This window comes from Grus americana, chromosome 12 (genome assembly GCF_028858705.1).
Source record: "Grus americana isolate bGruAme1 chromosome 12, bGruAme1.mat, whole genome shotgun sequence".
Classification (NCBI taxonomy): Eukaryota; Metazoa; Chordata; class Aves; order Gruiformes; family Gruidae; genus Grus; species Grus americana.
The window spans coordinates 1616111-1627463 of NC_072863.1; the positions used below are offsets into that span (position 1 = coordinate 1616111).

Consider the following 11353-nt stretch of genomic DNA (forward strand, 5'->3'; position numbering starts at 1 on the left):
ACACGTTTCGCCGTGACACCAGCTGCAAGAGATTAGTTACCGAAACACACGTGCCCAGCCAGATCCCACACGCCACCAATGCCTTTTTTTAATCCTCCATATTGTCTGTGCAGTCATTCACCAGCCCATCTAAACCTCCTTGCAGAACAAGGGTCCCAGCAGGACGCTAGGCTCTGTGCTTTAAAAGAGATGTAAGACCAAAACCCCGACAACTCGTGATCATTGCGATGCCATGTCACTCTTTGTTAAGCGTAGGACTCTCGGCCCGGCTGGTTTGGCCAAACTCCAGCCCAGGTAACTCCATTTTTGCCTCCACCTTCTTCGTGTAGCTTCAGACCGACACGATGCGCCAGCAACCGCATCGTGCAGCGGGATGGCTCAGCTCAGCTGCTGCTTTAGTTGGTACCGACGATGGCCGTACGGACCTGCTTCTGTAGAAAGGGTTAAACAAAGTAATAAATTATTGTATTATGATTTAGTGTGCAGCTAATTAAGACATCATTTCCTCTCCCCATTCAAATAAAATGCAGGAGACGGACTGTCATTTAACGCACTGCTCCCAGTGTCTTGCAAATCTCTGAACAGAATTGCTGAGCTGCGTGGAGTCTGAGCTACAAAGCTCTCCCCTTCCAGAGCTTGCAGGGTGTCCACCCACCCGCGGACGGGAAAACTGTCCAAGTTCTGGGACAGATTTTAGCGAGACAACCACAGTTAAGCAAGTTCCACCTTGCTCCAGGCTTCTGATCTTACCTCCTGCTCATGATTTGCCTCTGTTCCGTTGGCAGCCCCACTGGGACGGTACCAAGTCAGATAAAGCGGGCTGTGGTTAGACAGGAGCTCTTCCATGGAACTGGTCACATGTCTGGTTTGGATGGGGAAAGGAAAAATAACTCCACATATATAATTGTTTCCCGAGTGCTTAGTGCTAATTGCTGGCCACAACGTTGTGCCTCTGAAGCCTTTGTCATTTGTAGTCCACCAAGGAAAAAGGGGACCCAGTCTTTGTGTAGCCTCTGTGGTCGCAGGGTGTAGGCTAAGAAGAGCTAGCAGATGCATCCAAAATGGCTGGTTTTCTTCTACCAGGAAGAAGCAGCTCCCTGGGACTGACTTCTCCTTGGACAGGTCTTTCTCATGCATCTCGCAGTTCTTCAGAATCAGTGTGTGGGAGAAGGTTAAGTAACGAGTAATGGAGTCATGGGCGCTCAGGCGCCAGATCCAAGAGCTAAATCAGTACAAACGCTGTAAGGTCGTTTGCTTCCAAGCTGTGGAGGTTGGGAGAGTGTCTTCCCTGTAATAGCTAATGCCTTTGAAAGCACCTCAAGTCCAATTACAAAGGTGGCAACTCCCAGTACATCTTAGGGCATTTTTGATGTCAACACTAAAGGAGGCTCATGGGACCCAGAAAGCAGGACTGGCCAGGTAAGTGAAAGAGGACTTCAGTTACAATATTTCTGTTTGCTTGTTGGATGAAAAACTGTTTGTAGCAGATAGGCTCGTCTGCGCGTTGTTGTAACTAGGCCTGTGCAGGTTTGTAATTTTTCCTGTTTCCTCACAAGCAGGGTCCGAAACGAGGATTGTAGCTCAGTCTTAGATGTGTGGATTGCCGGACACTTGCATGCTTGTGTTAGTATGAAGTGGAAGACAGCGTTTCCTCGGGTTTGGTTGGCTTGGGGTTCTCTCTGCCTTGAACAAGTCACCCACCCGTGAATATCGGTGTCCCGGGGCCAAGGAAGGGATCGTTAGCAGAGGGAGCATATATGTATATATACATACACACACACACTGAAAGGAATGTGGACTTGTTCCTGGTGCGCAAATACACCCCCTAATATCTTTCTTCTTCCTGCTTCACATCAGGTATACTACATAAACTTCACAGATTTTGCCAGCTATGAGGTGGTGGTGGACGAAAAGCCCTTTCTGCAATGCACTCGGAGTATTGAGACCGGCAAGACCAACTTCAATACCTGCTATACAGCTGGGGTCTGCCTCCTCAAAGCCAGGCAGAAGATTGCTGTGAAAATGGTCCATGCTGACATCTCCATCAACATGAGCAAGCACACAACTTTCTTTGGGGCCATACGCCTAGGAGATGCACCAGCATCCTAGATGAACTTGGCGTGTCCAAGGATACTCACAGAACTGCACAGTGCTGCTGTTCATAAGCGTATCAGTATTTCAGGGGGTTCTGTAATCCGGCCATAAAGAAAACTGATCCAGAGCTATTTATTCCTATATGTGAATGCAGGAAGCACAATTGTCTTCTGTGACTTGCATGGAGACTTGGATCAAAAAGCTAGTTGAAAAAGCGTTGCGAGGAAGAAAGGCTGTTGTGTCTGCCTTGTCTCAGTATTTCAAGTATTACTGCACTGATGTTCTGCTCTGTGATCTTCACACGAGGCTTCTTGAGAGTGGTGTGGGTCTCTGCTTTTATGTTGCACTAGCAAGAGCATCCCAGGCGGTAGCGGGAGAAGACAGGCTAACGTCCAAATTGTCCTATCCAGGCACTCCTGCTTCTGCAGGCTAGCGAAAGCGAGAAAGGGGGTTTCTGGTTTTCTGCCTTCCCAGTTGGAAGTGGAACGGCCACGGGGTGCGAAGGGAGGTGAGCAAGACAGGCTCAGTGGTGTTTACATTCATCCTCAGGAGCGCGAGCAAAGAAGGCGAAGTGCCTCTGCCTAGAGCTTGGAAGCGGGCTGCACAAGCAGTAAGTGCGAGAGGAAGGTGAATACTTAATAGAGCAGGCTTAGCAGATAGGAAACTGCCTCCACATTCCAGAAATCACAAAAGTCCCAAAGAAAATGCCGATTACCGGTTCCAGCGCCTCTGCTACTTTCAGCTCCTGCCATTACCCCAGAGGTGTACCTTGCCCTAGCGGGGGCTGCCTTAAAGTACTGCTGCTGATACAGCAATTTGTGTTTTGTTGGGTTTTGGTTGTTGGTTTTGTTTTTTTGGGGGGTTGGTTTTTTGTTGGTTTTTTTTTTTTTTTGTCTTTTTAATTAATGTTTTGCAAACCAGAACACATTTCTACAGGCTTCACCAAGCCACGAGGAGCGGACACAAGTACTTGTGAAAACACTCTGAAGTTTGTCATGTTTAAGAATAAAATATTCAAACAGGAATTTTTTTTTTTTCTGTTTTAATAGCAACTGTCCTGCTTTTAGATGTGGTTTTTATCCTTCCTCCCCCCACCCCTTTCCTCTTGGCACCCTTCTACCTAAAATGCTCTAATAAGTGGTGATGGAGTCTCTAGCAAGAAAAGTTGTATTTAAAAAGCCTGGTCCAGCATGAAGTCACCACTTTTTCTTTTCTCTGAGCCCTGCTGAGTCTAGTCGTAACTCGATTTCTGGTGACTAATAGAAGAGCTGGGACGCTATTGTTTCTTTTGGCTTCTTGAGCAACTCTGTCCCGTTACCTCCCCTCAGCTGGGGAGATCTAAAGCTATAAGATGTGCTCGAGCTGAGGAAGAGGCTGAAGCGCTAATTGCTCTTTTGTGTCGTGCCTTGGGTTGTGCTGTGTTGGTTTTGTTGGGTTTTTTTTTTTTTTTTATAACTGGATTTCTTTTGCAGAGCACATTTTTTTCTTTAAAGAGGGTAATGAAGTTTCAGCCTATGTAGCAAATGGGGCAAGTCCCAAACCCACGTCTTGGTGATGACCTCCACCTCCAGGCAGAGGTGTTTCGGCCGTGGTCACCTGCAGGGACGTGGGAGCGGACGTGTCTCGGCACCGTGCTGTAGCGACCGATCTGCCCGCAGAAGGGTCCGCCCTGGCTGAAGCTTTCTTGGCTCCATCGCTTTTCCCCATCCGTAGCGAGTGATCTCACTTGCCAAGTATTGCAGTTATTGGGAGATAAATATTTCTTGGGGGCACCCAGCTTTGGCTGCAGCCTCGCTATTCACAGGAGGCGTGCAGTTAGTAAAATAACTGCATGAAAAATTGCCTGCTATTTCTTTTTTTCAATACGTTCTCCTTTCTAGCCTTAACATGTTAGACTAGCAAGAGCCTGAGGGGCACTTCACTAGTCTTTGTGGTTTATTTCCTTTAAAATGGGTTAAGAAGGACATGTTCCTGTGACAAGAACGAATCAGGACAACTGTGTGTAGTGAGAACATTAAGCAAATCATTAACAGAATTGCTTTAGAGTACAGCCCGAGCAGCAAGACTTAGGGGCAAGCATAAATAATGCCATGACTTGCGAGAGCACGATGGATGGAGTTTGCATTCCTTGTCCCCCGCTGGCAGGATCTGTGGTTTGCTCCTGACCGTGGCTGCGGGCAGGAGGATGCAGAGGGAGAATCCCTTCTCTCTGTGAAAGCCCCATGCATCGCTGCCCGGTTCCCTCTCCGGCATGGCCCTTGGATGCGGGAGGAGAGCAGAAGGGAGCGGTTCCTGCCCTGGAAGGTGTTAACGGGCTTTTTCTGATGCTCGTGTTACACCAAAGCGTGAGCTCGGTGTAGCCGAGTTGGAGACGTGGAGTTGGAGAGCAGAGGATACCCGACTGACTGCAGGTGGCCGTGGTCCCCAGAGCCGTGCTCATCCCTGGGGTGACACCGGTCCTGCGGCGGCCGTGGAGGATCTTTATACTTGAAACCCTTTGGCCTCTCTAGCAACAAGTTCTCATTAATGAAGTATTAGTGCAGGTCACCTGGGCTGTAGTATAGCTGCTTCCATGTGATGCTTCTCTAGATGGTGTCCCACCATCTCTGGTGCCTCTTCCCCTTAGCTGGAGCTGCAAAGGCCTGGAAGCAGCTCAGAGGGGGGTGAGGAGGATGCGTGCGGGAGGGTTTAACAGACTCCAGCAGGAACGGGACCTTGCTCCAGTCTTTCCCTCTGATGTCTTTGAATTTTGATGTATCTCTCTTCCGAGTGTGGTTGAGAAGCAGGCAAATGTCTGTGTATCTGAGATGGTGGACACAAAACCAGTCACCGCTGGCTTCCCACGTGCCAGCCTTCCTCTCCGGTGGCACTTGCTGGCTCTGCTCTTCCCTACGTGCCTTGGCTCTGCTGCCCAACTTTCGGCTGGACTCCAGCTGCAGAAATGTAGCAAGCAGCTAATGGGTATATAACGCATCGTCTGAAACCCTTCTCCCTCCCAGGCTGTGCCCCCTTATGAGCCTGACCCCCACCCACCCCCCCACCCCGTGTTCATGACTCCCAGGCTGGGGGGAAGCCTCTCGGACTCCCCAACAAAAGCGTTAACGGGAGAAGAGTTGTGGGAAGAGGGACACGGCTCCCCCCGTTACCTGTCAGAGCTGCACGGTGATATACTGATGCTGTTTTGTGCTTCGACAACTTTATTCAAGACACTATCTGTATATAAAATATACATAATGTATATAAATTAGGATGTAAGTTTATGTAAATTGTCAATATTTTCTTTGCAAATAAAGCTTTTTCCTGATCTCGGTGTTCTCGGTGGGATTTCTTCCCCAGCCAAACCAGGAGTTTCTGTGGAAAGTCAGTACGACTCTGCAGCAAAGTACGTTGACTGCGTGTGCGACGGGACGCGGCTGAAAGGCAGCGCTCCTCTGTCCCTGGGGGGGGGTGATACGCAGCTGCTGCGGCCGCCCATGCGAGAGGCACCGGTCCCCTCGTTGGACTCGGAGCTGCTCAGCTTTTGCCTCCCAGCTGCTCTCTGCAGTTGGGGAAAGTGCAGAAAACAGCATTTCTGGCACTACGTACCGGGAAAGATGTATAGATTTGATGTACTTCGATAACCAGTCACTCTTCTGCCTCCTTAACGTCCAGGATGGGCGCAAGTGGCTGTCACCCCGTGGTACGGCTGTGACGTTGGGCGAGTGGCTTTATCCCCTTTTCTACCAAGCCTTTGTCCTGCTGCTCATTCCTCCCGTCCTTTGGAGCCCTCTCCCGTGAAAGCCTCGGGGGGGAACATCGGCACCTCTCTTTACAGACCACTCTGGAGCCCTGGGAGCCAGCCTGGAGGCCAGGAGTGGCAAGAAGCACGGGATGCCCTGTGGCTTGCGGGAGCAAATCCCTTCCCGTTCGTGCCGTGCGGTTCATTCCGCCTTTGGCATGGTCCGTGAAAAGCCTCTCGGGATTTGCAGGGCACCTGGGACGGCTCTCGGTCTGCACCCAGCTCGCTCTGCCAGGTGCTCCTGCGAGGGGAGTTCACAGCTTTGGGATGCAAATGCCCAGGGATTCTCTGCAGAAGTCCCTGATCAAAATCAGGGACTTTTCAGCTGATTTCATCGGCCGTGCCCACCGTGCAGACCCGTGCCCAGCAAGTCGGGATACGGGGAGGAGAGGGCCGGCCGGGGTTCCCCGGGCAAAGCGGCACCGGGGCCGGGCGTGCCGGGGGTTGGAGCACTTGCATGGCACGGTTCCTCCCCTGCGCCACCTTCCGCTTTCTGGGCTCCGTGCTCGGCTGCTGATGGGAGACAAGGGACGCTGGAGGCAAAGGTTCATCCAGAGGTCCGTGTTTCCCTGGCCGGAGCCTACAGGATTTCACATCTGCACAGATGTGCTATCCTCACCACGCCTCCGAAAACAACGGCGGGCTGTTCGCTCACAGCTGCCTCTGGCTCCAGCTGCTGACAGAGCCCAGGTCCACCGCGGTGAGCGGAGAGGGCGTCAGCCTAAAACACCGGCCCCGGCCCCCCGGGACTGAGCCCGGCTGGTTGTCACTGCCGCCGTGCGTGCCCCGGCTGGCTGGTGACGTTGGGCTGGCGCAGGGCTGAACCGCATCCCGGAGCTGGCAAAGTGCTCCCCACCACGCCAGCTGTCAGGAGGGCGAGGGGCAGCAGAAGCCAGGCTGCGTCATCTTCCACATGCGTATGAGTGGGCATATATATATTTTTATATATATATATGTATTTTTTTTATAGATATATATAAAAATTTATTTTTTTTCCTGCCAAACCCACCTAGGACTAGAGCAACAGCTCTACAGCTGAAGCTACAGCAAAACGCATCCTTGGGCAACCATGCAGCAGCCTGGAGGAACTCCCCCCCAGACCTCGCAGCTATCCCAAGCATCACCTCTGCCTCCCAGCATTCCGTTTCGGTGGTCGGTCCAGCCGATCACCTGAGCGCCGGTGCAGCCCTGCCTCCTCCCCATCCCGCCGTTTCTCTTTCCCTTCCTTGTGGCTTTCTGTCCTGTTTTTCCCCCTCTGCAATCTTATGTCTTTCTTTTCCCACTTCCGTAGCTACGAACACCCACAAGCATTATCTCCTTCCCCCATCCCATCCTGAAACCTATTTATACAGAACCCGGCTCCTGCCCAGCTTGCCAGAGAGCACTGGAGGAGCAGGACGGGGTTGGCAAGTGCCTGCAGCCCAACATGCTCTTGTTTGAACACCGGCTGGCTGAAAGAGGATGCTTGCTGCTCTGGCTGCTCCCATCTGTTCTCAGAGCCCAGTCTAACGAGGAGACGAGGTCCAGGACCGCGCCGTGCCAGCAGGTAAGGCTGCTTTCCGACGAGCCCACTGGGCTGTGAGCATCCCTCTGCACAGTGCATCTCCTCGCCACGGCTCTCGCCTCCTTCCAGCCTCCATCTCTTTAACCATCTCAGCTTTGATCTCTGCTTTCCTGGCTCCGAGTCGGTCTGGTGGCACCTTCCAGCTGTCCCTGCCACAGGGCGGTCACGGATGTTACCAAGGCAGTCAGGAGCCTGGACGCGGAGCGGTTGGTTTCTGTCGTACCCCCCCGCCACGTTCGTGGCGGGGGGGTACGACAGAAACCAACCGCTCCGCGTCCAGGCTCCCAATTCTAAACTGGTGGAGGAAATCAGGATGGTGGCCATTCTTCTGCCCAGACAGGACAGAGATGCTCTGGACCAGTCCCTGGGCTGTCCCAGTGGCCTCCAGACACTGGGTTTGCCCCACCAGGTTGCTGCATCTTCAGTGCTTACGCTACTTTTTGGGCCCATCTTGGAAGGACAGCTTGTGGGGTGAAAGACTAAGTCTTCTCCTTGCTCCATCAGAAATGACTCAGCGGTATCGGCCAGAGTCTCAGAAAGCCCACCTTAACCTTGGGGACAAGTTGTCTCTGAGCTGTGGCATTAGGTGGTGTGGCTCCTTCCCATCCCAGGCTTGGGGGGAGCGATGCTTTGTAGCAATGCTCATTTCCACATTGCTCGTGCCCATCTTGGACAGCAGCTGGCTTGGCTGGAGCTGTGGTTTGTAGCCTCTCTTGCGCTGACAGCTTCTCCTCTCTCTCTGTAGAGCCCCACGAAGGTATCTTGCAAAGGGGCTGGCCTGCGCAAGTTTCCAAAGGAGCTTGGCCAAGGAGTTAAGTACCTCGAGCTCTCCAACAACTTCATCCAAAACCTGTCAGGCAGCCGCATGCCAGAGTTTGGGCAGCTTGAGTACCTGGACGTGTGCTTCAACCAGCTGGAAGCCGTGTCAGCCACGACCCTGGCTCAGCTGCCCCAGCTGCGCTCTCTCCTCCTGGGATCGAACCATCTGGACCGCAATTACATCGCTAACGGGCAAGCCTTTCGTCTGCTCAGGAATATAGAGGTCCTGGACCTGTCGGCAAATAACCTGGAGAGCCACATGGCAGGCTGGTACATCAGCAACCTCACCAGGCTGAGGATGCTCGATCTCTCCGGGAATAGGATGACCAGGCTGCCGGCGGGGATCTTCTGGAGCACGCCATGGCTGCGCGAGCTTGACCTCAGCAACAACTACATCATGGAAATCGAGGAGGGAGCTTTTGAGGCTCTGGAAGAGCTGGAGGTGGTGAACTTGGCTTTGAATTCCCTCCACTGTATCTCTGGCTTCAGCCTCACGCAGCTGCGAGTTTTAAATCTCAGCTACAACGCCCTGGAGCTCTTCGTCTTGGAGGAGGGAGCAAAGCCCTACCTGCTTCAAGTGCTCGACTTGAGCCATAACAGACTCCTCTCTTTTCCAGAGCTCCCCAAAGCCCATTATCTCACACACTTAAACCTCTCCAACAACCTTATTGCTTCCCTGCTCCCAGGCTCACACCATCCGGGGGAGTTTGTACTTCGCTACGAGGAGATGGCGAGGTTTAACAGGACCTTGCATCCCACGGCTGGTCTGACGCGTGTAGCTGACCTGGATCTCAGCAATAACCGGCTGCAGCTGTTCCCATTTACCTTCTTCCACAGCCTGGGCTCTCTGCACAGCCTCAGCTTGGCTGTGAACTGTCTCCAGGACATAGCCGGGGAGTCGCTCGCCGGTGGCATGGAGCCCGGTGACCGCTCGCCCACGCCTCCGGAGCGTGCTGCCCTCTCGGTGCGGTCGCTGGACCTCCACGGCAATGCCATCCACGTGCTGCCACGCTGGTTTTTCAGTTCTCTGCCTCAGCTGGAAGTGCTCGACCTGGGCTCCAACAGCCTCCAGCCTTGTGAGAGCAAGGGCAGCCATCAGGGAGGGAACTCGGGAGGGGGCTCTCGTGTGCCAGCCCCGGGAGACACCTGCACCCCCTTCTACAACGTGCCTCGCTTGAAGCATCTGAGTCTTTGCAAGAACAACATTATCAGGCTGCACCCCTACGCCTTCAACCAGACCTCGCTGCTCTCCCTGGACCTGTCGGGGAACAAGGACTTGTTCGTGCCTAAGGAAGCCCTGGGGGGGTTGGAGTTCTCCCTGCAGAAACTCTCTCTGAGGGGCAACCAGATGGACAACAGCAAGGCAGAGCTCCCCTGCCTGGACACACTCAAAGTCTTGGACCTCTCCGGCAATAATTTGAGCGTTTTGCCCACAGGTCTTTTCTGCTCCTCGCTGGAAAGCCTGGATGTTAGCAATAACGACCTGCGGACGTTGGAAAAGCCGGCACTCGTGAGCTGGCCCCCCAGCCTGAAGGACATGTCCGTGGCTGGAAACCCCTTCAGCTGTTGCTCGTTGGCCTGGCTGGACACGCTGCGGGTGGCCGGCGTGGGCGTGCGGGACCTGGACGAAACCTTCTGCGCCTACCGGGACGAGAGCAGGAACTTCTCAGCCAAGATAACCAGCAGTCCTTGGTGGCTTTGTCCACGTCCCAAGGGCACCAGCTCGCTGGCTTTGCTCGTGGTCGTGATGAGCCTTTTCTTTCTTGGCTCCGGGGCTTGCTGCCTTCTGAAGAAAGGGCAGAAGTCACCGGAGTGTGCTGGACTCCACAGCAACAGGGTTGGGGTCTTCCCCCACCATCCCAAAAGAGAGGAGCCAGCCGAGGCGAGGCCAGCAGTCACCAAAGTGTAGCCCTGCCCTGGGGAGCAGGAACTGTAGCGATTGGTCAGAACTCTAATTATTATTAATAATATTAATTATATTATTGTATTTTAGACCTCCTCCCGTCACCGGTATCCTGCGTGTTTTGCAAACCCAATAAAAGGAGCATGGTTGGTGCTGAGCTCTGGGCTGGGCAGGGTGGTCTCTGGGCCACCTTTCCCTCTTGAGAGGGAACATCTGCTCTGTTCCCTGTGAGAAATTAAACGCACTATAAGCAATTGCGGGTGGGTTTCCTGCCCTGCCATCATACGTTCTCACCACCCAGGACAAGAAACCAAGGCCTGGGCTGCTTGGATTGATCTGCATCCCCTCCCGGCCCCATCAGATGCTCTTTGTGGGATGGGAGTTGTCTCCAGTGGTGCCACCTGCGTGTTTCCCAGCTCTCCCAGCTGTCACTATCTGCCCGTTAAGTAGGTTCAACAGCTCGGTTAAATGCCTGCTCGCCTGCTCCTGCTCCCCCAAGCATTCCCAGCCCAGTGCTGGGGGAGCGGGCAGCGGCAGGGGACGGTGCTGTCGGTGGCTCTGGCAGCGGTGGGTCACGGTGCTGGGGCGGGAGGGGGTTGTGCAGGATCCTACCCCCCTCTCCTCTGCCTGTTCCTGCCAAGCTGTCATCTGAAGGGGGGTGTTGGGCTCAAACTGACCCCGGGCACTGCTGTGGGTGCAGGAAGGAAATCTGCCCTGTCCTCACCCGTTGAGATAGCAAGAATGAGAGGGGAAAGCCCAGTCTGTGCTGTCCCTGGGTGATGCTGGGTCACGGGCTCTGTCAGGTGGGTGCAAGATGTTCCACCCCCAGCACTGGACTCCTGAGTCTGCGGTGGAAGGGGCAGCTCGGTCTCCATCACAGGGGGTAAGTGCTGGCGGAGCCGTGGTCCTTGGTGTGTCTGGCACCCCCTGAGCATCTGTGCACACGCAGCTGGTGTCTAATATGGGGGGGGCTAGGACCCCAGCGAGGGAGGGTGGCAGGAGAAGGTGCTAAGGAGCCTCACTGGCCACACAGGACGGCTGCTGTCCTGGTGTGACGGGTGCGACGCTCCCGGTCTGTGCACAATGGCCAGCCGTCTGCCCTGGTGCAACACGTCCAGCTCCCCAGGGCAGGGTGGTGCTGCACACACACACACACACACACACACCCCCATGACAGCAGCCAGGTGCCCCTGAG

At 54.0% G+C, this 11353-nt stretch overlaps 2 protein-coding genes across 4 annotated transcripts in view; both read left to right on the plus strand.

Moving 5' to 3' along the window:
- The window catches only part of EDA (ectodysplasin A), an 80401-nt gene extending 75006 nt beyond the window's left edge, over positions 1 to 5395 (plus strand). For all 3 annotated transcript variants that reach the window (XM_054839764.1, XM_054839765.1, XM_054839766.1), the window contains exon 8: positions 1858 to 5395. In XM_054839764.1, coding sequence (XP_054695739.1) covers positions 1858 to 2109 — 252 coding nt within the window. In that variant the 3' untranslated portion in view covers positions 2110 to 5395. The remainder of the gene's footprint in view (positions 1 to 1857) is intronic.
- Positions 5396 to 7266: 1871 nt separating this feature from the next.
- LOC129211940 (transforming growth factor beta activator LRRC32-like) lies at positions 7267 to 10193 on the plus strand. Its single transcript, XM_054839756.1, has 2 exons — positions 7267 to 7418; positions 8182 to 10193. Exons 1-2 carry the CDS (start codon positions 7299 to 7301, stop codon positions 10162 to 10164), a joined length of 2103 nt encoding a protein of 700 aa, XP_054695731.1. The 5' UTR covers positions 7267 to 7298; the 3' UTR covers positions 10165 to 10193.
- Positions 10194 to 11353: the final 1160 nt, after the last annotated feature.